Source organism: Dryobates pubescens, chromosome 14 (genome assembly GCF_014839835.1).
Source record: "Dryobates pubescens isolate bDryPub1 chromosome 14, bDryPub1.pri, whole genome shotgun sequence".
Taxonomy (NCBI): domain Eukaryota; kingdom Metazoa; phylum Chordata; class Aves; order Piciformes; family Picidae; genus Dryobates; species Dryobates pubescens.
This window is the reverse complement of record NC_071625.1, coordinates 25,887,753-25,913,314: the sequence shown is the minus strand read 5'-3', so window position 1 is coordinate 25,913,314 and position 25,562 is coordinate 25,887,753. Positions and strand designations below refer to the sequence as shown.

At 52.3% G+C, this 25,562-nt stretch overlaps 1 protein-coding gene across 1 annotated transcript in view; it reads left to right on the top strand.

Annotated features, from left to right (window-relative positions):
* Positions 1 to 23,056, top strand: part of LAPTM4B (lysosomal protein transmembrane 4 beta) — a 48,014-nt gene extending 24,958 nt beyond the window's left edge. The window contains exons 5-7 of the mRNA XM_054167439.1: positions 7,496 to 7,594; positions 15,948 to 16,043; positions 22,547 to 23,056. Of these exons, the coding sequence (XP_054023414.1) occupies positions 7,496 to 7,594; positions 15,948 to 16,043; positions 22,547 to 22,624 (273 nt within the window). The 3' untranslated portion in view covers positions 22,625 to 23,056. The remainder of the gene's footprint in view (positions 1 to 7,495; positions 7,595 to 15,947; positions 16,044 to 22,546) is intronic.
* Positions 23,057 to 25,562: the final 2,506 nt, after the last annotated feature.

Here is a 25,562-nt window from a genome sequence, read left to right as displayed (position 1 = left end):
TAACAGGTAATGAAAAACAGCAGCCTGAGAAGTAGCCACAGAAAGCTGTGGGGAAGGGTAATGTGTCAAATCATCAGGAGCTGGGGTGCATCAGGAGCCTGTTATCCTTTGCTTTATTTAAGATCCTCCTGCATCCACAGCTGGTGGTGCACTGGGAGAGAGGCAGAGGAAGAATTCACAAGCTCCTCAGGGATACAAATGGGAAAGAGCAAATTATATCCACAGCTTGGTGAGGGTTTGAAGCTGGCACTGCCACTGGCTGGAACTCTCCTCCCTATCCATCACCTGCAGTCCCTTCCTATCCTTCACCTGCCGTCCCTCCCTATCCTTCATCTGCCATCCCTCCCTATCCTTCACCTGCCATCCCTCCCTATCCTTCACCTGCCCTCCCTCCCTATCCATCACCTGCAGTCCCTCCCTTCTGCATGTCTGCCAGCCCAGCTCTGGTAGCAGAACAAGTGTCCATGTGGCTGCAGCAACTCTCAGTGCTCCCAGGCCAGGAGTTCACAGGATTCCAGGATGTTAGGGATTGGAAAGGACCTCCAGAGATCTTTGAGTTCAAACCTCTGCCAGAGCAGGAGCAGAGAATCCAGCACAGGTCACACAGGAACACATCCAGACAGGGCTGGAAAGGCTCCAGAGAAGGAGACTCCACAACGTCTCTGGGCAGCCTGCTCCAGGACTCTGGGACCCTCACAGAGGGTGAAAAGTTCCTTCTCACATTGAGCTGGAACCTCCTGTTATTATATCCATTGCTTCTTATCCTATCCCAGGCTGCAAGTGAGCAGATCCTGTCCCCTCCCTCCTGACCCCCAGCCCTCAGCTATTGATAGACATTGATCAGATCCCCTCTCAGTCTTCTCCTCTCCAGACTAAACAGCCCCAGGGCTCTCAGCCTCTCCTCACCAGGCAGTGCTGCAGTCCCTTCAGCATCCTTGCAGCCGTCCCTCGGGCTCTCTCCAGCAGGTCCCTGTCCCTCCTGAACTGGGGAGCCCAGAGCTGGGTGCAATACTCCAGGTGAGGTCTCAGCAGGGCAGAGTAGAGGGGGAGGAGAACCTCCCTGGATTCGTTGTAACCAGGATTGCTGTGTCAGAGTGTGAGTGGGATAGGAGCAGGCCTGAAGCTTCACCTCTGAAAGCCTCTGCTCTTGTGCTGGAAGCCTGGTGCCACATGTGGAGCCAGCTCACTGGAAGGGTAAAGAGCAGCTCATTCTCTCAAAATGCCTGCTAGAAGATCACTGTGACTCAGAGAATCATAGAATGGGTTGGAAGGGACCTCCAAAGGGCATCCAGTCCAACCCCCTCTGCAGTCAGCAGGGACAACCCCAACTAGATCAGGTTGCCCAGAGCCCTGTTGAGCTTCACCTTGAATATCTCCAGGGATGGAGCCCCAACCACCTCCCTGGGAAAACTGTTGCTGTGTTCCACTACCCTCATGGTAAAGACATAAATATAATAGGCCCTGCCATAGCAGAAATAGAAGGAGCTTTGGAAGGTGTTGGGAATGGTGCAGCAGAGCCCTTTGGTGGCACTCATCTCTGCCTTGCTGGTGTAAATCATCCTCTGGACTGATGATGAAATGCTGCAGCCCTTCAGGAGAGCTCAGAGGAGCCAGGGGGATTTCCAGGCTAATTATAGGCTGCTTAGCCTGACATTGCTACCAAGCAGAATTACACCAGCAGGGCTGAGAGGAGGGTCAGTTGATAAAGGATTGGAGCAGAGGGCTGTGATTAATGGCAGCCCAGTGTTATGGCAAGTCAGTTGTGCAGCAAGGCAAACTCCTCTGCTGTCCCTGACAGGATTCCTGGCTTCATCAGCAGATAGGCAGAGGCATAATGGACTTGTGTGAGACATCTGACTCCACAGCAAGATGCTCAGAGCAACAATAAAGCAGCAGATCAATAAAGGATGTATCAGATGGATTGGGAGAGGTTAGCTAGCAGACTGCAAAGGGTCCTGGCTAAGCTGACCATCTGCCAGGGAGTTTCTATTTTGGGCAGAGAAAGGTCTCCAGGCATCAGCAGTAGATTTCACTCTCTTCCTGACTTCCATTAATAACCTGGGTACCCAAGAGGCCATTCACAAAGGCCAACATCAGCCCTGGGAGAGCTTCCTCAGGTTCACTGAGTAGGAGGACTGAGCCTTCTAGCAGGAGGTTGCAAACAGGAGGCTAAGATTGCTGAGCCCTCAACCAAGGAAGGACATGGGCCTGATGGAGAGGGTCCAGAGGAGGCCACAACAATGATCAGGGGGGTTGGAGCACCTCTGCTGTGAGGACAGGCTGAGGGAGCTGGGGGTGTTCAGCCTGGAGAAGAGAAGGCTCCAGGGAGACCTAATAGCAGCCTGCCAGTACCTGAAGGGGGCTACAGGAAGGCTGCAGAGAGACTGTGTGCAAAGGCCTGCAGGGATAGGATGAGGGACAATGGCTTGAAATGAGAGAAGAGCAGACTGACATTGAATGTCAGGAACAAGTTCTGTACCATGAGGGTGGTGGAACACTGCAACAGGTTGTGCAGTGTAGTTGACACTCCATCCCTGGAGATGTTCAAGGTGAGGCTCAACAGAGCTCTGAGCAACCTGATCTAGTGGAGAATGTCCCTGCTGAGTGCAAGGGGGTTGGAAGGGATGAGCTTTGGAGGTCCCTTTCAGCCCAAACCATTCTGTGTTTCTATGTCATCCTCTGCATTGCTCCAGATGATCACATCTGCACTGCCAGGGGCAGTACTTATGATATTTCCCAGGAAAACCACTTCTAATAAAGCCCAGTGAAGAGGTAAATAACACTGAGGATGGTCTGATTGAGAAGCCAAGCTCAGTCATTACTGTGTGCTGCATTGCTAAATACAAACCCAACCAAGTAAATACAGAATGGCTCAGGTTGGAAGGGACCTCAGAGATCACCTACTGCAACCTCCCCACCACACCCAGGGACACCTCTCAACTGGACTCAGCTGCTCAAGACCTCATCCAGCCTGGCCTTGAACACCCCAGGCAGGAGGCAGCCACAGCCCCCCTGGGCAGCCTATTCCAGAGTCTCACCACCCTCACACTGAAGAACTTCTTCCTCAGCTCCAGTCTCACCCTGCTCTCCCTTAGCTCCAACCCATTCCCCCTTGGCCTGTCTCTAGACACCCTCAGGAAAAGTCTCTTTGCAGCCTTCCTGCAGGATCCCTTCAGCTATTGGAAGGCAGCTCTAAGGTGTCCCTGGAGTCTTTTCCTCTCCAGGCTGAACACCCCCAGCTCCCTCAGCCTGTCCTGACAGCAGAGCTACTCCAACCCTTGGATCATCTTTGTGGCCTCCTCTGGCCTCACTCCAGCAGCTCTGTGTCCTTCTTCTGCTGGGGCCACCAGAACTGGAGGCAGGATTGGAGGTGGGGTCTCAGCAGAGCAGAGCCAAGGGGCAGAATCCCCTCTCCTGCCCTGCTGCCCACACTCCTCTGGCTGCAGCCCAGGCTACGATTTCCCCCCTGGGCTGCATGAGGCAGATGCCTACCAAAGCTGTACCTCAATAAGGACAATGTGATAAAACCTCCAGCCCTTAAATTCAGTTCAGGAACAGAAAGAAGAAGTGGAAAATGTGCTTATGCAACATTTCTCTGCAGAGGGTTACAGCTGCTGTTGATGTTAACCACTCTGAACAGTTCATGGAAGCACTAAAGAGCTGTTCTGACTAGCAGCTGCCCCCCCCCCCCCAAAAAAAAGAGATCATTTCCTGATGCAGAGGGCTGAGTGCTGGTGCAAGGGGCACTGAAAGGGTTCCTCTGGATTTACACCCTCATGGCCAAGAGCACAGTGATAGCTGGGGCTGCTTAATCACCCTGACAATGATGCAGATCTGGCCTGGGTAAGTAATTAGACCTGTAAGGGGAAAAGGGGATGGTGAGTGGAAGAAGCTGCTGCATTCAGCTCTAATGAGGCACTGTTGCAGCAGAGCACAGCTCTGTCTGTGAACAAAGCTCTCTTCTAGCTGAAACAGGAGCTTGTGCCTTGCAGTCTTGCAGAACAATCATCTGCAACATTCGTTTTCAAGGGCTGTGTTTTCTTCCAGCAGGCACAAGCTCAGCCAAACATCTTTTAGAGGTGGTTCTTTATCCAAGCTGGATTCCCCTGGTGAGACCCACCAGTGGCTTCCAGTTGCTGACTGTAATGGCAGGGCCCACTCCTACCTGTGGCAGGTTGGAGAGTACTCAAGGAGGCAGTGGTGGGCCCCCCAGAGCCCTTGCTCAGCTTGGGGTGCAGCCTGCTCACTGCTCTCATCCCTTTCCCCTGCCTGAGGGCAGAGTGAAGCTTGCAAGCTGAGGCAAAGCTCACAGAGAGAATCATAGAATCAATAAGGTGGGAAAAGACCTCAGAGATCATCAAGTCCAACCTGTCACCCAACACCTCCTGACTACTAGACCATGGCACCAAATGCCACATCCAATCCCCTCTTGAACACCTCCAGGGACAGGGACTCCACCACCTCCCTGGGCAGCACATTCCAGTGGCCACTATCTCTTGCTAGGAAGAACTTCTCCCTAACATCCAGCCAAAACCTTCCCTGGCACAGCTTGAGACTGTGTCCTCTTGTTCTGGTGCTGGGTGCCTGGGAGAAGAGACCAACCTCCACCTGGCTGCAACCTCCCTTCAGTTAGTTGCAGACAGCAAGGAGGTCTCCCCTGAGCCTCCTCTTCTCCAGGCTAAGCAACCCCAGCTCCCTCAGCCTCTCCTCACAGGGCTGTGCTCCAGACCCCTCCCCAGCTTTGTTGCCCTTCTCTGGACACATTCAAGTGTCTCAATGTCCTTCTTAAATTGAGGAGTGCAGAACTGGACACAGGACTCAAGGTATGGCATAACCAGTGCTGAGCACAGGGCACAATGACTTCCCTGCTCCTGCTGGCCGCGCTATTCCTGATCCTGGCCTCTCCTCTTGCACTGGGGAGGGATCTTGGGCTAGGTGCCAGGACACAGCTGCCTTTAGACATCATCCTGAAGTTACTGCCCAAGGGAGGGCACTGCCTCGTTGGGCTTGACCTCACCAAGAGGCTTTGTCAGTCCCAAAGAGCAGCATGGATGGACTGGTGCCAGCTGAGCAGCCCACTCGGGTCCTGCCTGCCCCAGCAGAGCTGGCTGCAAGGACAAAGGAAGACAGGAGGAGGCTCAGGGGAGACCTTACTGCCATCTACAACTGCCTGGAGGGAGGTTGTGGCCAGGTGGGGGTTGGGCTCTTCTCCCAGGCAGCCTGTGACAGAGGCAGAGGACATAGCCTCAAGCTGTACCAGGTGAGGTCTGGGCTGGATGTGAGGAAGAAATTCTTCACTGAAAGAGAAATTGGAATGGGCTGGATGGGGAGGTGGTGGAGTCACTGCCCCTGGAAGTGTTTAAGAAGAGCCTGGATGAGGCACTTGGTGCCATGGCTTAGTTGATTACTGGTGCTGGGTGATAGGTTGGGCTTGATGGTCTCTGAGGTCTTTCCCAACCTGGCTGATTCTGTGATTCTTCAGCCAGTGATCCTAAAGTGTTTCAGCAGCATCTGCAGGAGGGAATGGAAAGCTGGGGGGGTGTGTGTAATCTTACTTCCCACCTGAAGTTTAAGTAGGGTTTGCTTTTTTGCCCTCAGAGAGAGCAGACTTGTGCTGCATAATTAAAGCAGCAGGGGAAAAGGCAAGTGGGGGAATTGCTTTTTTTGGAGGTGTTTCATGTTACTGTTGGAATCACCTCCCAAGGGAAGCAGTGGATTCCTTTCCATTGGACAGATTGAAGACTCAGCTTGGCAGGGTGCTGGGCCAGCTCATTCCAGCTGCACCCTCACCTGGAAAGGTTGGAGCAGATGATCCTTGGGGTCCCCTCCACCCTGGGATTCTGTGTGATTGTAAGTCCCTAGAGCCTACCCTGAGCAGAAAGATTGTGACCTGTTATCTCATGTAAGAGGTAACAGAAGGACCTAAAGCACATTTCTGTTTGAAATGATGATATTGCCTCCCTGTAGGACCCTTGCCACCATGGGCTGTGCACTCCAGCAGCAGCATTACCAGGTGCTCCTGGAGAAACAGTCCAAATTCACCCAGAATGGGCTGGGGCAGAATGGATCCTGTGCCTTTGGATCAGATGTTTAGGTCAAAGGCTCGTGCTGTCCAGTTTTCATACCATCATAGAATTGTCAGGGTTGGAAGGGACCTCATGGATCAGCTGGTCACTCTCCTCTGGACCTGCTCCAGCACCTCCAGATCCTTCCTGCAGTGAGAGCTGCACACAGTGCTGGAGGTGAGGCCTCACCAGTGCCCAGGACAGGGCAGAATTCTGTCCCTGCTCCTGCTGGCCACACTGCTCCTGATCCAGGCCAGGATGCCATTGGCCTGCCATGCCCCCTGGGCACACTGCTGGCTCATGTCCAGCTGCTGTCCCCCAGCACTGCCAGGTCCCTCTCTGCCAGGTGCTCTCCAGCCACTGCCCCCCTGTCTGTAGTGCTGCATGGGGTTAGTGTGGCCAAAGTGCAGGGAGAGAATGCCCTTGGAGTTGTTGAACCTCAGCCCATTGGTCTCAGCCCATAAATTCAGCCTGTGTGTCACAGAGTCACAGAACTGTCAGGGTTGGAAGGGACCTCAAGCATCAGCCAGTTCCAACCCCCCTGCCATGGCCAGGGACACCTCACACTACAGCAGGTTGCTCACAGCCACATCCAGCCTGGCTGCAAAAACATCCAGGCAGGAGGCTTCCACCACCTCCCTGGGCAACCTGTGTCAGGCTCTCACCACCCTCATGGGGAACAACTTCTTCCTAACATCCAAGCTCAATCTACCCACTTCTAGTCTTGCTCCATTCCCCCCAGTCCTATCACTCCCTGACACCCTAGAAAGTCCCTCTCCAGGGATGTTTTCCTGCTTTGGCTCTCTGGAAGGAGCTGCCACTGGTCTTTGGCAGCCAGTGCCAGTGTAAGGCTCAGTTAATAAGTACAGGACTTGGCTGCTGCTGCTGCAGACAGCAGGTTTCCTGCTGCAGAGCTCCCAGAGGGGTGTCCTTTGCTGGTTTGTGGCAGATGTGTGCACAGAGGAAAGGAGAGCACACACCATATGCAAAGCCAGGGGAAGTTTAGGCTGGAGGTGAGGAGAAAGTTCTTCCCAGAGAGAGTTGTTAGCCATTGGAATGTGCTGCCCAGGGAGGTGGTGGAGTCCCCATCCCTGGAGGTGTTCAAGAGGGGACTGGATGTGGCACTTGCAGCCATGGTTTAGTTGTCAGGAGGTGTTGGACTGGGTGATCCTTAAGGTCTTTTCCAACCTGGTTGATTCTGTGCTTCAAAGCAGGGATCCCTCAGGCCTCCAGGGAAGCTTGGGCAGCTCGCTCTCACAATGCCTGTTCCAGCCACACGTTCTGAAGCTGGGCAGTGGCACAGAGAGCTCCTCCTTTAGCAGCTCACAGCAAGTTCTGTAAGCTGTTCATTACCCAGGGCACTGATTGAGTGGCTCTTCAGTGACTCCTGGGATTAACTCAGAGTGGTTTGCTTCTTTTTGTTTATGCAGCCCAGCAATTTTCCCTACAAGGAAGAGATTATGTCTGTGAACCCTACCTGCCTGGTTGTGATTATCCTCCTCTTCATAAGCATCATTTTGGCTTTCAAGGTAAGTGCATTACTGTGTGGAAAGTCCATTTCAGGTCGTGGCTGGAATGTCCTCTGCTGGGAGGCCTGGCTTTCAAGATCCAGGGACCTCCACAGCAGGCAGCATGACAGCTCTGCACAAAGCAAAGTGATAGACACACTGTGGGGAGGGGGGAAGCATAAACTGCCACAGCTAAATGCAGAGACATAGAGGCCACAGTGGAGAGGTATGGCTGAAACACCTCAGCTAAGAAGACAGGCTGAGGGAGCTGGAGTTGTTCATTCTAGAGGAGAGAAGACTCCAGGGGAACTTTCCAGTACCTGAAGGGAGGAGGCAGCCACAGCCTCCCTGGGCAGCCTGTTCCAGAGTCTCACCACTCTCACACTGAAGAACTTCTTCCTCAGCTCCAGCCTAACCCTGTTCTCCCTCAGCTTCAAACCTTTCCCCCTTGTCCTGTCTCTAGACACCCTCAGGAAAAGTCTCTCTGCAGCCTTCCTGGAGGATCCCTTCAGCTATTGGAAGGCAGCTCTAAGGTCCCCCCAGAGTCTTCTCTTCTCCAGGCTGAACACCCCCAGCTCCTTCAGCCTATCCTCACAGCAGAGCTGCTCCAGCCCTTGGATCATCCTTGTGGCCTCCTCTGGCCTCACTCCAGCAGCTCTGTGTCCTTCTTCTGCTGGGGACACCAGAACTGGAGGCAGGATTGGAGGTGAGGTCTCAGCAGAGCAGAGCCAAGGGGCAGAATCCCCTCTCTTGCCCTGCTGCCCACACTCCTCTGGCTGCAGCCCAGCACACAGCTGCCTGCTGGGCTGCATGAGGGCACTGCTGGCTCCTGGGGAGCTGCTCAGCAACCAACACCCCCAAGTCTCTTTCTTTAGGGCTGCTCTCAACCCACTCTGCACCCAGCCTGGGTTTGTGCCTGGGGTTGGCCTGTCCCAGCTGCAGGACCTTGCTGGGGCCATGTTTCTCTACTGACACTGGAAAGGTACCAGGCATAAAAATCTGCCTGAGCTCCCTCTGCCACGTGAAATGGGAAGAGAAACCCAAGCACTGTAAACTAGGAATGGCTGCAGCAGGGAAAGCTGCATTCAGCTGGTGGGAAATATGAAAGAGGATCACAGAATTCCTCAGAAACCTTTGGCACTGCAACACTCCTGGTTTGGGTGAAGCTACAAGCAAAGGAAAATGCTGCTGAGCAGCAACCAAGATACAGTGGTACTGGAGAGTGGGTTTGTGAGGAGGGGAGCAGAGACAGCAGAGTAGTAAGGAAGGAAGCCAACAAACCACACAAAAGCATTTGGCTGTTTAGCACTTAGGATTTCCTTGGATTTGAAGCAGCTAATGGATATTTCAGGCAGTTTCTTGCAGAGCCTTGGTCAGAGCAGTACCAAAACGTTTTGTACTACTCCCTGGTGTCTGTAAATTGAACTACAAACCTGAAACACGGGTGGTCTGTGAGGAAGGACAGCCAGCAGCACACGTCCATGTGCACAAGGCTCCAGAAGATACATAGTGTGGTGGCTTTTGAATCATGCCCTCCTCTGCAGCTGCCCTGGGGGACAGGGCCTTGGTTTTGCTGAGGCTTGGACTTTATGCTCTCCACTATGCGTGTAGCCCTCAGGCCCAGAGAAAGTAGGCTCAGGTGAGCACAAACAGGATAAATCTATTCCCCAGACTGCCCTGAGCACTCTGCAGCTGCGGAGTTTTGCCTTTTTGCTCTGCTCTGCTTTGTTTGCTTCGCTCTGCTCTGCTCTGCTCTGCTCTGCTTTGCTTTGCTCTGCTCTGCTCTGCTCTGCTTTGTTTGCTTTGCTCTGCTTTGCTTTGCTCTGCTTTGCTTTGCTTTGCTTTGCTCTGCTTTGCTCTGCTTTGCTTTGCTTTGCTCTGCTCTGCTCTGCTCTGTTTGCTTTGCTTTGCTCTGCTTTGTTTGCTTTGCTTTGCTCTGCTCTGCTCTGCTTTGCTTTGCTTTGCTCTGCTCTGCTCTGCTTTGTTTGCTTTGCTCTGCTCTGCTCTGCTTTGCTCTGCTTTGCTCTGCTTTGCTCTGCTCTGCTCTGCTTTGCTCTGCTTTGCTCTGCTCTGCTCTGCTCTGCCCTGCTTTGCTTTGCCCTGCTCTGCTTTGCTCTGCTTTGCTTTGCTCTGCTCTGCTCTGCTTTGCTCTGCTCTGCTCTGCTTTGCTCTGCTTTGCTTTGCTCTGCTTTGCTCTGCTCTGCTCTGCTCTGCTCTGCTCTGCTTTGTTTGCTCTGCTCTGCTCTGCTCTGCTCTGCTCTGCTCTGCTTTGCTCTGCTCTGCTTTGCTTTGCTCTGCTCTGCTTTGTTTGCTCTGCTCTGCTCTGCTCTGCTCTGCTTTGCTTTGCTCTGCTCTGCTTTGCTCTGCTTTGCTCTGCTTTGCTCTGCTCTGCTTTGCTCTGCTTCGCTCTGCTTTGCTCTGCTCTGCTTTGCTCTGCTCTGCTTTGCTCTGCTTTGCTTTGCTCTGCTTTGCTTTGCTTTGCTCTGCTCTGCTTTGCTCTGCTCTGCTTTGCTCTGCTTTGCTTTGCTCTGCTTTGCTTTGCTTTGCTCTGCTCTGCTCTGCTCTGCTTTGTTTGCTTTGCTTTGCTCTGCTTTGTTTGTTTTGCTTTGGGGTTTTTGTTTGTTAGGTTTGGTTTTGATTGATTTGTTTGCTGCTTGTTGTTGTTGTGTTTTGGGGAGTTTGTTTTGTTTGTGGTTGGTTAGGTTTTGGTTTTAGTTTCTGGAAAGGAGGTAGGAAGAGACAGCTGCCAGTGGGGCAGAGGAAAGAGACAGACATGGCTTCGGCAAGCTGAACATTAACCCTCGTCTCCATAAAGAGGCTGTTGCCTGCATGGCCAAGGTGTGGAGCCTGAAGATGAGAGCTCTCTGCCTATCCTGGTGTCCTCAGCAGGTGGGAAGGGGTGCTGCAGAATGCAGTTCTGTGTTCACCCTGAGGGATTTTGTGGCTCTTTCCAAGGGGATGCCTCCTGGCCTGGGTGCACAGGGCTCTGGTGTCTGCCTCCTTTCCACAGGGGCAGTGGTCCAGCAGCTGGGGACCATGAATATAGCCCAAACAGCCAGGCTCTGATCCTTGCTTCCAGGAACGGCCAACAGAGAGCCAGGAGGGTGCCACCTGTTCCACAAAAGCCTGGGACAGGTCCCAGCACTGGGCTTGCTGGTGACAGGGCATTTATTGGGTACTGTACCCAGTCTTGGGCTCTTCAGTTCCAGAGAGACAGACATCTACTGGAGAGGGCCCAACAAAGAGCTATGAGGATGATTAAGGGTCTTGAACAGCTCTGCTGTGAAGTGAAGCTGAGAGCCCTGGGGCTGTTTAGTCTGGAGAGGAGAAGGCTGAGAGGGATCTGATCAATGTCTATCAATATATGAGGGGTGGGGGTCAAGTGGAGGGGGCCAAGCTCTTTTGGGTGGTGCACAGTAATAGGACAAGGAATAATCAAGCCAAGCTAGAACACAGGAGCTTCCACCTCAACACTTGTTTACTGAGAGGCTGCCCAGAGAGGTTGTGGAGTCTCTTTCTCTGGAGCCCTTCCAACCCCACCTGGATGCATTGCTGTGCAGACTGCCCTGGGTGATGCTGCTGTGGCAGGGGGGCTGGACTGGCTGAGCTCTGGAGGTCCCTTCCAACCCCTAACATTCTGTGATTCTAGGATAGGAGAAGTAGGGTTTTTTTGATTTAGCTTGCACCCCACAGTGTGCCTGACTGTGATCCAACAGATGGTGTCCTGGCCCATCTGGATGAGGGCATTGAGTCCATCATCAGTAAGTTTGCAGATGACACCAAGCTGGGGGCAGGAGTTGATCTGTTAGAGGGTAGAGAGGCTCTGCAGAGGGACCTTGAGAGGCTGGACAGGTAGGCAGAGTCCAAGGGCAGGAGACTGAACACATCTAAGTGCCAGGTGCTACACATTGGCCACAGCAACCCCATGCAGTGCTACAGGCTGGGGTCAGAGTGGCTGAGAGCAGCCAAACAGAGAGGGACCTGGGGGGACTGGTTGACAGCAGCTGAACAGCAGCCATCAGTGTGCCCAGGTAGCCAAGAGGGCCAATGGCATCCTGGCCTGCATCAAGAAGAGTGTGGCCAGCAGGAGCAGGGAAGTCATTGTGCCCTGTGCTCAGCACTGGTTAGGCCACACCTTGAGTCCTGTGTCCAGTTCTGGGCCCCTCAGTTTAGGAAAGATGTTGAGTTGCTGGAAGGTGTCCAGAGAAGGGCAACAAAGCTGGGGAGGGGTCTGGAGCACAGCCCTGTGAGGAGAGGCTGAGGGAGCTGGGGTTGATTAGCCTGGAGAAGAGGAGGCTCAGGGGAGACCTTCTTGCTGTCTACAGCTCCCTGAAGGGAGGTTGTAGCCAGGTGGGGGTTGGTCTCTTCTCCTAGGTAACCAGCCAGCACCAGAACAAGAGGACACAGTCTCAAACTGAGCCAGGGGAGGTTTAGGCTGGATGTTGGGAAGAAATTCCTCCCAGCAAGAGAGATTGGCCATTGGGATGTGCTGCCCAGGGAGGTGGTGGAGTCATCATCCCTGGAGGTGTTTAAGAGGAGCCTGGATGAGGCACTTGGTGCCATGGTTGAGTTGATTAGATAGTGTTGGGTGCTAGGTTGGACTTGCTGATCTCTGAGGTCTTTTCCAACCTGGTTGATTCTATGATTCTAAGACACCACCTAAGTGTTGCAGGCCAGTGGCTGGGTTTGACATTGTTAATTCTTTTCACTCACAGCATTTCTTTGCAGTTGTAAGGAGTGGGCTCTGGCACACACTGTAGGGTGCTGAGGAGATGGGTTTGATTGCAGATTTCATCAGCACAGCAACCCATTGTTTCTCCTTCTGCAGCACCAGCATGGTATAGGTGACCCTGCTCTGGCAGGGGGGGTTGGGCTGGATGATCTCTGGAGGTCCTTTCCAGCCCCTAACACTCTGTGGTTCTGTGAAATACAAGTGGCCAACTGCTCTGCCATTGCCCTCCCTCTGAAACCTTCCTGTACTTTTCAGTTTGTGTTGAAATCTTTAGCCCATTTTCACCAGCTCCTGGAGTCCAGCCCAGCTCCATAAATAGAAAACTCCAGGCAGCTGGGGAATAAACTGGGACAGAGGGGGCTCTGTGGCATTCACCCTCTGCTTGCTTCCAGCAATTTGTGACCCAAATTGGCAGAGACTTTTTTTCCTTGCTGTTAGAAGAGAGAGCAGGGCCCAGCAGCCTCTGACTGCCACGGAGATGCTGGGCAGTCAGCTGGCCAGGCACGTGTGTGAGGAGCAGGAGTCAGGCAGCACATTGTGCTGCTCCACAGATGCACCACCAGCAGCACCACCAGCAACAGGCAGGGCGCTCAGCTTTTGTGCCTTGCAGCTCCTCAGGGGCCTGAGCAATCTCCCACTGTTCAATGGGGAAGGCTGAAAGCTTGTAGAAGTAGGCACAGTGCATTCAGCCCTTCTTGCACAGCTGCCATTCCTGCCCTGTCAGCTGCCTCTCTTGTTTAACATCCTCATCAGTGACAGGGACAGTGGCTGTGAGGCTCCCTCAGCACCGAGCTGTGTGGTGCAGCTGGCAGGCTGGAGGGCAGGGATCCATCCAGAGGGAGCTGGACAGGCTGCAGAGCTGGGCCCAAGACAACCTCAGGAGGTTCAACAAGACCAAGGGCAAGGTCCTGCATCTGGGGAAGGGCAATCCCAAGCACTGATATAGGCTGGGCAGGGATTGGCTTGAGAGCAGCCCTGGAGGACAGGGCTTGGGGGTGCTGGGGGATGAGAAGGTCAACAGGAGCCAGCAGTGAGCACTTGCAGCCCAGAGAGCCAAGCAGAGCCTGGGCTGCAGCAAGAGAAGTGTGGCCAGCAGGGACAGGGAGGGGATTCTGCCCCTCTGCTCCACTCTGCTGAGACCACAGCTGGAGCTCTGTGTCCAGTTCTGGAGCCCCTAGGACAGGAAGGGTCTGGAGGTGCTGGAAGGTGTCCAGAGAAGGGCCATGAAGATGAGCAGAGGGCTGGAGCTGCTCTGCTGTGGAGACAGACTGAGAGGGTTGGAGCAGGGTTGTGCAGTCTGGAGAGGAGAAGGCTCTGAGGAGACCTTCTTGTGGCCTTGCAGTATCTGAAGGGGGCTCCAAGGAAGCTGGGGAGGGACTTTTGAGGGTGCCAGGGAGTGATAGGACTGGGGGGGATGGAGCAAAACTAGAAATGGGGAGATTGAGCTTGGATGTTAGGAAGAAGTTGTTCCCCATGAGGGTGGTGAGAGCCTGGCACAGGTTGCCCAGGGAGGTGGTGGCAGCCTCCTGCCTGGAGGTGTTTGCAGCCAGGCTGGATGTGGCTGTGAGCAACCTGCTGCAGTGTGAGGTGTCCCTGCCCATGGCAGGGGGGTTGGAGCTGGCTGATCCTTGGGGTCCCTTCCAACCTTAACAGTTCTATGATTCCATGATGGCTACCTGGGGCTTTCCCTTGCCCCTACAGAGGTGTCTGTCAGCAGCCTGGTGTGCAGGAATACCTCTTAGGGTGGATAAGGGATGAAGTCACTTAATGCCTCTTGTGCAGGGCCTGTTCCAAGTCTGGACTTGGGTCTCCTGAGGGAAAAAACCATAAAGCAATGCATTTATACCCTGTGTGTCCAGCCACACATTTTAAAGCAGGACTTGAAACCTCAGCCAGGTCTTTCAGGAAGAGAATTGGTAACCGAATCAGCCAGCCCATGTAATGGTGCAGCAGCAGCAGCAAAAGAAGCAAGCTTAAAGAAGTTCCAAGTTGAGGAAGAGAAGTTTCCATGACTCACAACACCCAGGCCAGCAGCACATGTCCAAAGCACTTGGGCAAGGACACGTTTGGAGCTGCTCCCACTCTGGGCCTTATGTGGGTCAGTATCTCGGGGCCAATTATTTGGTGTGTGCTGGGCTGATGACCTCTTTAATTGCAGGGCTGGAACAGATCTCACCCACTGAGAAAAAGCTGGTGCATGCAGGAACAAGGCTGATTAGAGCTGCAAGGGCTGTAGGAGCTCATTGTAGTGTTAAATGTGTTGTAGTCACCGCATGGAACGGGGTGAATGGAGCACATGGCTCCCACTGGCTTCCCCCAGATAAGATTCTTCTCTGAAACAGGGCTTCCCTCCCAGTGGGTTTCCACAGAAGGGCTATAGCAATGGAGTTTCAAATAGATAAGGCTAATGTAAAAGGTTTCCTAAAGAGATGGGCTGTGCCCCTCAGAAATGTGCTGTACTCAGGCTCTGTCCTTTCCTAGCTCCTATGCATTTCCCAGGGCACAGTACCTGGCTGTTGAAAGCTACTGAACCACTTATTCTTGCTCCTAATTATTAGTGGCAGCTTCTGGACCTCTGGAAGGCATGCAGCTCCCCATGGCTGTGCCTTTACTCCCCTCCTTCCAGCAGCCTCTGGCACAGCTGCACAATGCACAGCTCGGGCTGCAGAGCCAACCCAACCCTCCTTTGGGCTTCAGCTGGCTCCAGAAGCCTTTTGCTCTCTGCATTTGATAGTCTAAAGCATTGTCAAAGTGTGTAGCAACTTCAATTCATCCATGGGCTATATGATGCCATAAGGAAGAAGGAGCAGGCTGACTGGATTTCAGCCAGCTTGGCCCTGGTGGGGGGGAAAAAACCTCCTCTTAATCTGCAAGAGAGCCATCAGTGAGTCATGTGGCATCCTGGAAAGCACACAGTGTGTGGCAGCTCTGGCTGGAGAGGAAGCACAGGGCAGCTCAGAAGGATAAGAGGCTTTTGGAAGGTCACCAGTGCAAGTGAGTCACAAAGCTGTGAGTCACCCAGTGAGACACAGATGCAAATCCAGGCAGCGCTGGCAGCTCCGTTCCTGTGCGCTGGGTTTGCCAAAGAATTGCTGTGCAGAGCCTCCCAAGTGAAAAGATGAAGCTGGTCACTACCAAGACACACTGTTCTCCTGGTCACTCTTGGGTCTGGCTGCATGGGAAGCAGAAAGCTCCAGGGGAAGCTGCTTAGTCCCACCAGCCTGGTCCCTGGCATGCTGAGCATCTGATTCTTGCCCCCCTACACACCTGTTACTGCGTCCTCTTTTCCTTCCAGTCACTTTGCTCATCTCTGATGGCCAAACTAGAATCTCTCCTGCTGATAAAGGAGAAGATTCACAGAGTGCAGTGGGTTGGAAGGGACCCTCAGAGGGCATCTTGTCGCTACACTTGGCAGGGGCACCTCCAACTAAATCAGGCTGCCCAGGGCCACACCTTGAATGTCTCCAGGGACAGAGCCTCACCCACATCCCTGGGCAGCCTCTTCCAGTCTTTCACCACTCTCACTGTGCAGAACTTCCTCCTGATGGCCATGGTGGCCTAGGGGTGAAAAAAAGCCCAACCACCAAGCCCTTGTGCGTGGTTTGTTTGGTGCAGAGGGCAGTGAGTGCCTTTCCTTTGCAGGGGTACTTGATCAGCTGCGTGTGGAACTGTTACCGCTACATCACCAGCAGGAACAACTCCGACGTCCTGGTCTACATCACCACCAACGACACCGCGGTAAGGCTGCCGGGCCACCGGCCCCTCCACTTCACAGTAGCACTCCTCAGCCAGCCAGAGCCATTCCTTTGACAGCCCTCATCTGTAGAAATGTCTGAGGGCTGGGGGTCAGGAAGGAAGGGACAGGGACAGGCTCTGCTCAGTTGCGCCCTGGGATGGGACAAGGGGCAATGGATGGAAACTGCAGCACAGGAGGTTCCACCTCAACAGGAGGAAGAACTTCTTTAGTGTAAGGGTCAGGGGAGGTTTAGGCTGGATGTTTGGAAGAAGTTCTTCCCAGAAAGAGAGATTGGCCATTGGGATGTGCTGCCCAGGAGTGGAGTCACCATCCCTGGAGGTGTTTAGGAAGAGACTGGATGGGGTGCTTGGTGCCATGGTTTAGTTGATTAGATGGTGTTGGGTGATAGGGTTGGACTTGATCTCAAAGGTCTTTTCCAACCTGGTTAATTCTATTCTATTTAGAGCCCTGGGGCATGCTGCCCAGAGAGGTTATGGAGTCTCCTTTTCTGGGGACTTTCCAACCCTGTCTAGATGTGTTCCTGTGTGACCTGCACTAGACTTTATGCTCCTGCTCTGGCAGGGGAGTTGGACTTGAAGGTCTCTGTAGGTCCCTTCCATCACCCTGTGATCTTGTAATCTGTTGGTCATATTGGCTTAACAGAATCATAGAATCACAGAATGTTAGGGGTTGGAAGGGATCTCCAGAGATCAGCCAATCCAACACTCCTGCCAAAGCAGTATCACCCAGGGCAGGTCACACAGGATTGCATCCAGGTGGGTTTGGAAGGTCTCCAGAGAAGGAGACTCCACAACCTCTCTGGGCAGCCTGCTCCAGGGCTCTGCCACCCTCACTGTAAAGACATTTCTCCTCATGTTGAGGTAGAACTTGAGATTCAGCAGACTGGTGAGCTATAGCTATAAATTGACAGCTTCACAGAGTGCATTGGGTTGGAAGGGCATCCTGTCCAATGCCCCTGCACTCAGCAGGGACACCTCCAACTACAGCAGGCTGCCCGGGGCCACTGCAAGTCTCATCTTGAATGTCTCCAGGGTCAGGGCCTCAACCACATCCCTGGGCAGCCTGTATTTCACCACTCTCACTGTGCAGAACTTCCTCCTGATGTCCAGCTTAAATCTCCCCTCCCCCAGCTTCCAACCCACTGCAATCTGTCAGTCCTTGAGTGTTTTTCCAATACTTTCCTCCTCTCACTTTCTGGAGGTATCTGCAGGACATTTTGTCATGGCAGGAGGGTGACTTCCCTACAGTGAACCACAGTAACCAGAAGATGACTTTCCCTACTTTCCCAGTCTGGGATTGCTTTTCCCTGCCAACTGTTCAAGCACACTGTGGGTGAAGATTCATTTCCTACACTGATTTCAGCTTGACAGTGGTAGCATGGAAATGTTTGTCCAGGCTGGATCAAACTGGCAGCACTCAATTGGAGAAGGATAACCCAGAGTTAGCCATTTCATTCTGTGGAGCTCCTTTGTGCTCTTGGACAGCCAAAGGATTTCAGTTTGTTTATTTTTCAGCTCTCACTGGAGTCAATCAATGGAAGTTTCATCTCTGGTCCTGCTGCCAGTGGGGATAAGATGTAAAGCCATAAATCTCCTCTCAAAGTGGGATTTAGATCCCAATGTACATTAGCACATTGCTCCAGTGGAGCCTGTCTGGCACACATTTATCCACAATGGTTAAGAAGTTCCTTGTCCCTTCAATGCAGATACATTCCTTCTGTGGACATGACAGGGACTGAGTAGCCTCCAATTAATCTGTCAACACTTTTGCTTGCTCTCTGTTTCTCAAAGCAAACTGCTTGAGAAGTGCAGAGTTAGGTCTTTCATTCCTGCTGGATGTCCTGCTCCACTCTGCCCTGCTGAGGCCACATCTGGAATATTGAGTCCAGTTCTGGACCCCTCAGTTCAGGAAGGACCTCAGGGAACTGCCTGAGCACAGAGCCACAAAGCTGCTGAAAGCAGTGGAACTGCTCCAGGGCTCTGCCACCCTCACAGGGAAATAGTTTTCCCTTCTGTTCCTGTGGCACCTCCTCTGCTCCAGCTTGCCCCCAGTGCCCCTTGTGCTGTCCTTGGACATCCCTGAGCAGAGCCTGGCTCCATCCTCCCCACACTGCCCTGCACATCTTTATCCCCAGCCATGAGGTCACCCTCAGGCTCCTCTGCTCCAAGCCCCAGCTCCCTCAGCCTGGCCTCACAGGGAGATGTTCCACTGCCTGCAGCAGCTTTGTGGCTCTGTGCTGGACTCTCTCAAGCAGTTCCCCGAGGTCCTTCTTGAAGTGAGTGGCCCAGAACTTGGCACTGAGTAGCAGCCATAAATACAGGTTAAAGTGGGTGAATACCACAAATGGGCACCCTTGCATGACTCACTCTGAATCCTCCTCAGGGCCTCCAACTGAGTCCAGGCAGAGGAGTTCTGACCTTCCCTAGTGGAAAGTGTCTGATAAAACCCGTAAGAGGGAAAGTAAGGGAAACAGGAGGCAGAGACAAGGAAGAAGAATTAGGGGCAAGAGCAAAAAGCATGTGAACAAAACCAGCCAGTGCTTGAAGCAAAGGGGGTGTTTGGTGACCATTTGCCTACAGGAGACCTGAGAGGGTGACTTAAAGGCTGGATTGACTTTGCTGCAGAACTGCAGTTATAAACATTCCCAGAGCAATGTCTTCAATCAGAGAACCTTCCAAGGGCTGAGGGCTCCACGTGCACACCAGCATCCACCTCTTGCTAATGTGCATGTCCAGCATGTGAGCTTCAGTCTGTTTGAGTCTCAGCTGCAGAAAAGTGTCATGACAGTCTGCTTCTGCCAACAAACAGCTGCTCAGCTGCTCCAGCTTCTCATATTCTACCTGCAGTGAAGTCATGTTCCTTGGCACTTGTCCTTTAATCTTAGCAAACAGATTGTGTGTGTATATATATATATGTATAAAATAACCTTCCCATCTTGGTCACAACTTCACAGAGTGCATTGGGTTGGAAGGGAGCCTCAAAGGGCAGCTTGTCCAACCCCCCTGCACTCAGCAGGGACACCTCCAGCTACAGCAGGATGCCCAGGGCCACTGCAAGTCTCATTTTGAATGTCTCCAGGGTCAGGGCCTCAACCACATCCCTGGGCAGCCACTTCCAGTATTTCACCACTCTCACTGTGCAGAACTCCCTCCTGATGCCCAACCTAAATCTGCCCTGCTCCAGTTTCAAACTATTGCCCCTTGTCCTATCCCCACAGCCCTTCTGAGCAGTCTCTCCCCAGCCTGCCTGTAGGTCCCCTTCAGATACTGAAATGCAGCTCTAAGGTCTGCCCAGAGCCTTCTCTTCTCCAGGCTGAACACCCAAAGTGTCACCCTGTCCCCACAGCAGAGGTGCTCCAGCCCTCTGAGCATCCAGCTCTGGACCTGGTCCAGCAGGTCCATGTCTCTGTTGTGCTGGGAGCCCCAGAGCTGGAACAGCACTGCAGGTGAGGTCTCCCCAGAGCAGAGTCCACTCTCTTTATTGCTGGCCCTCTGCTTTGGATGCAGCCCAGGCTGCCATTGGCCTTCTGGGCTGCCAGTGCCCATTGCTGACTCCTGTCCAGCTTCTCCTCCACCAGCACCCCCAAGTCCTTCTCTGCAGGCCTGCTCTCAATTTCATCATCCCCCAGCCTGGGCAGATATTGAGGGTTGCCCTGACCTAGGTGCAGGACCTTGCATTTTGCCTTATTGACCCTCATGAGATTCTCCTCAGCTCAATGCCAAGCCTCTCCAGCTCCCTCTGGGTGGCACCCATCCTGCCTTTCAGACTGATCAACCACCCCAGCTGCCTTGATGAGTGGGATACATGGTGTAATCATCAGAGGAGGCAATGTCTCAAAGAGATGTGACTTAGCAATTAACAAAGCCATCAAAATATTCTTACTCTGTCACAGTCTCTGGGCTCCCTTCAACACATCAACCATTTGTTACACAGAGCCCAAGCACAACGCAGGTCTGCAGTGCTGGTGATGTGCAGGCAAGGACCCCCCCGAGAGAGCCTGAGCTCATCTAGCAAGGGCTGGCTTTGAAAAGCATGAAGGCAAACTTGCAGAGATAGACATGTCCTGTCCACACAAACCCACCATGCACAATGAGAGAGGCAGCAGGAGAGGCCTGGCCAGGATGTCTGTGGCCTGAGGTGGGTTACCCCTTCGTGCCTTTGGAAGCAGAAGCTAATGGCACCAGCGCTCTTGAGGACTGCTGTGAGGCTGCACACGAAGGAAACAGACAACAGCTTCCTGAATGCCATTATCTTCCCACCCAAGGGTAGGCACAGTCTGGCCATAGATATTGCTGTCCTTGCAAGAGACACATTGATCTCTCTGCAACAGATCCATTTATCCCCCCGCAACAGATCCATTTATCCCTCTGCTACAGATCCATTTATCCCTCTGCAACAGATCCATTCATCCCTCTGCTATAGATCCATTCATCCCTCTGCTACAGATCCATTTATCCCTCTGCTATAGATCCATTCATCCCTCTGCTATAGATCCATTCATCCCTCTGCTACAGATCCATTCATCCCTCTGCTACAGATCCATTCATCCCTCTGCTATAGATCCATTTATCCCTCTGCAACAGATCCATTCATCCCTCTGCTATAGATCCATTCATCCCTCTGCAACAGATCCATTCATCCCTCTGCTACAGATCCATTCATCCCTCTGCTACAGATCCATTTATCCCTCTACAGTAGATCCATTTATCCCTCTGCAGTACATCCATTTATCCCTCTGCAGTATATCCATTTATCCCTCTGATATAGATCCATTTATTCCTCTGCAGTATATCCATTTATCCCTCTGATATAGATCCATTTATTCCTCTACATTAGATCCATTTATCCCTCTGCAACAGATCCATTTATCCCTCTGCTATAGATCTATTTATCCCTCTGCAAGGGATCCATTTATCCCTCTGCACCAGATCCATTCATCCCTCTGCTATAGATCCATTTATCCCTCTGCAACAGATCCATTCATCCCTCTGCTATAGATCCATTTATCCCTCTGCTATAGATCCATTTATCCCTCTGCTATAGATCCATTCATCCCTCTGCAACAGATCCATTTATCCCTCTGCAACAGATCCATTTATCCCTCTGCAACAGATCCATTCATCCCTCTGCTATAGATCCATTTATCCCTCTGCTATAGATCCATTTATCCCTCTGCTATAGATCCATTCATCCCTCTGCAACAGATCCATTTATCCCTCTGCAACAGATCCATTTATCCCTCTGCAACAGATCCATTCATCCCTCTGCTATAGATCCATTTATCCCTCTGCAACAGATCCATTTATCCCTCTGCAACAGATCCATTTATCCCTCTGCACCAGATCCATTCATCCTTCTGCTATAGATCCATTTATTCTCTGCAACTGATCAATTTATCCTTCTGCTATAGATCCATTCATCCCTCTGCTATAGATCCATTTATTCCTCTACAGGAGATCCATTTATACCTCTGCAGTACATCCACTTATCCCTCTGCAAGGGATCCATTTATCCCTCTGCTATAGATCCATTTATCCCTCTGCAATAGATCCATTCATCCCTCTGCTATAGATCCATTTATTCTCTGCAACTGATCAATTTATCCTTCTGCTATAGATCCATTCATCCCTCTGCTATAGATCCATTTATTCCTCTACAGGAGATCCATTTATACCTCTGCAGTACATCCACTTATCCCTCTGCAAGGGATCCATTTATCCCTCTGCTATAGATCCATTTATCCCTCCACAACAGATCCATGTATCCCTCTGCAACAGATGCATCTATCCCTCAGCAATGACACACTCACCCCTCCACAACAGATGCATTCACCTCTGCAATGCACACCTGTATCCCTCTGCCTGGAGGGCTGACAACGTTGTGCTGCTTCACTGCAGAAATCCATGAAGTTTCTTAAAGTGTCTTGCAGAGCTGGTGGCTTGGAACAAGCCATCAGGGGAGACCCAATAGCAGCCTCCCAGTACCCGAAGGGGCTACAAGAAGGCTGCAGAGGGACTGTTTGCAAAGGCCTGCAGGGACAGGATGAGGGACAATGGCTTGAAATTAAAGAAGAGCAAATTTAGATTGGAGGTGAGGAGCAAGTTCTGCTCCATGAGGGTGGTGGAACACTGGAACAGGTTGCCCAGGGAGGTGGTTGAGACTCCATCCCTGGAGGTATTCAAGGTGAGGCTGGGCAGGGCTCTGGGCAACCTGATCCAGTTGGGGATGTCCCTGCTGACTGCAGAGGGGGTTGGACTGGGTGAGCTTTGGAGGTCCCTTCCAGCCCAAAGCATTCAGTGATGCTGTGAACTCCAAGCTAGCACTGTTTACTTTTCTAACTGCTCTGCTTCTGCTCTACTAATTTACCCTTTTGTTCTTTTTTTCCTGAGGACAAAGCCTAGAGGCTTTTCTTGTCTCTAAATCACTCCAGCTGGCTTCTCCTTAAAAAGAACCCTTTCTTACTTATTTTCCTCTTTTCCTGCAGGTCCTGCTGCCACCATATGATGATCCTGTGAATGGAGCTGCTGCTAAAGATCCACCCCCCCCTTATGTGTCAGCCTAAGTGAAGAGAGTGCTGTGTACCTAGGGAGGAGGATAGCTTTACTCTGTGCAGACACTGGAGCTATAGTTTGATAAGTTCACTTCCAGGAGATGACCTCTGGGGTTTATTCTTTGCTGTTTTGCTGACACAAGGAAACCTGAATTGTACAATTTGAACCCTGTAGATAGTTTTAATAATTGGCTGCACCTGCAGTAGTGTTTCAGAGCCTAGTGCCCTACTTTCAGAGCATTCCTGGGTAGCATTCAGGTTACAGTAGTCACTTGGAGAGCTTTTATTTTGCCACCACGTCTGACAGGCAATGTTAGGGAAGGTAGAACTTTGCATTCTCAGTCAGGTTCAGAGTGTAACTTTGGAACATCCCAAAGCATTGCAAATGTGTTTCTCAGATGCCCACTTTCGCCTTCAGAATACAGATCAAGTCCTCCCCTCCCCCCCCCCATCCCCTCAAATAATATGATATTCCACTTCATCCCTGTTCTGCAAGAGTTTATTAAGTCATTATGCTGCAAAGGATGATGACTGCAATAAGAATCACAGAATGTGAGGGGTTGGAAGGGACCTCCAGAGATCACCCAGGCCAACCCCCCCTGCCAGAGCAGGGTCACCCAGGGCAGGTCACCCAGGAACACATCCAGGTGGGGTTGGAAGGTCTCCAGAGCAGGAGACTCCACAACCTCTCTGGGCAGCCTGCTCCAGGGCTCTGCCACCCTCACAGGGAAAAAGTTTCCCCTTCTGTTCCTGTGGCACCTCCTCTGCTCCAGCTTGCCCCCAGTGCCCCTTGTGCTGTCCTTGGACATCCCTGAGCAGAGCCTGGCTCCATCCTCCCCACACTGCCCTGCACATCTTTATCCCCAGCCATGAGGTCACCCTCAGGCTCCTCTGCTCCAAGCCCCAGCTCCCTCAGCCTGTCCTCACAGGGAGATGTTCCACTGCCTGCAGCAGCTTTGTGGCTCTGTGCTGGACTCCCTCAAGCAGTTCCCTGAGGTCCTTCTTGACCTGAGGGGCCCAGAATAGGACACAATGTTCCAGATGCAGCCTCAGCAGGGCAGAGTAGAACAAGTCTTATGCAGGATTCTCATCAACCTGCCTGATGGGAAACAGATTCAATGGGGAAGAATAAGTATGGGAAAGGGGAGCAGACAAAGCACCTTGAGATGTTGTATCAAGCCAGAACCTGTGGTCTGCATGGGCTCACTTTGTCCCAGCCTGCAACCATCTCAGCCCTCAATACAAAATAGACTTCTTCCCAACTTCTGGTCATTTCCTTGTCCTGCCTCCAACACCTTTCTTCCTCCCCATCTACTTCCCCCAAAGAGTATTTTGAGGTCCCCAAACCCCTGCTTTTCAAGTCCCATGGTGACACTACTGCCTCTTTCACACTTTACCTGCAGTTCTTCTCCCACTGCTATGTGCCTGTAAATATTGCAACCTCCTGCTGAGTGTGAGCTCAACCATTGCAGGTTCTAAGAGGTGAGTTCCCAGCCTGTGGGAAACTCCTGCATGGAACTTCCTGCAGCATCAGCAGCCCTGTTCTGAGTGTTTCTCCCACACATTAGTGTGGGGAGTTTAGATTTACTGTAGGTCTGGACTGGTTGTGCTGAGAGTCTGTCTCAAGGGCCTCCTCCAGCCCTGACTGCTTGTGTGGGGTGGACATTTCCCCCCCAGAGAAGTGCCTCCTGCACGTGTGACTGCTCTGTGGTTGATGAAGGTTCTACTTCTAACTGAAAGGGAACAGGAAAAGGGAATCTGTGTCTCTACCTCTCATTGTTTCCCCCTGTGTTGTCTCCTCTGCACTTGGGGGGGGGGATAGAACAGGCTGAAGCTAGGCTGATGCCATTGCACCCTGTGCCACGTAAAGGGCAGTGCAGAGCTGAGCCACAGCTCGGAGGGGCACCAGGGGAAGCCAAGGTGCTGTGTCTCCTGTGACTGGGCAGGCATCTGAGTCCCCACATTCCCTAAGGGGGATGCCTGTTCTTCCCCTCAGCACACTGACCCCTCTCTGCAGACTGAAGAGGAGTGGAGCTTGTCCTGCTTTTTTTCTTTTGCTGGGAAAGAGCTTTCCAGGGGAGCAGAGGACCAGCAGCTTCTTTTCATGGAGGTTGCCACTGTGACCTGTCCTTGCAGAGCCCAGGGGAGGAAGGGCCAGAATCTGTCTGCCTGTCCCCTGGGAAAAGGCAGGTCCCCATCTGCCTGTTGGAATTTTCCTTTAGAGCTCATCTGCTCTGAGGTGAAACTAAACAAAGCTTTTGCCCTGAAGCCCATCCATGGATGGCTGTCACAGTCCTCTTGCTTCCTAAGAACACCTCCCCATGTGATTATCTCATTACAGTTATCTTCAGGCATTACTCTGAGTCTGGGGGTTGGGCTGGCTGGCTGGGCTTCTGAGCCTCATTTTCTTTCATTCCTGACAGATCTGTGAAGGATTTTAAACAACCATGTTTGAGACAAGCTGGCTGTAAATACATCCCATCTGTGTATACAAACCTCTCTTCAATAAAAGCCTCTTTCCTCAAGACTGTGTGCAAATCATGTCTGCTGCTGCTTTTCCAAGCAAAACCATACCCAAACTCCATTAGAATAGAATCATTAGAACAGAATGAACCAGGCTGGGAAAGACCTTGGAGATCATTGAGTCCAACCTATCAGCCAGCACCATCTGATCAACTAAACCATGGCACCAAGTGCTGCATCCAGGCTCTTCCTAAACACCTCCAGGGACAGTGACTCCACCACCTCCCTGGGCAGCACATTCCAATGGCCAATCTCGCTTGCTGGGAAGAACTTCTTCCTCACCTCCAGCCTAAGCCTCCCCTGGCACAGCTTGAGACTGTGTCCTCTTGTTCTGCTGCTGGTTGCCTGGGAGAAGAGACCAACCCCCACCTGGCTACAACCTCCCTTCAGGGAGTTGGAGAGAGCAAGAAGGTCTCCCCTGAGCCTC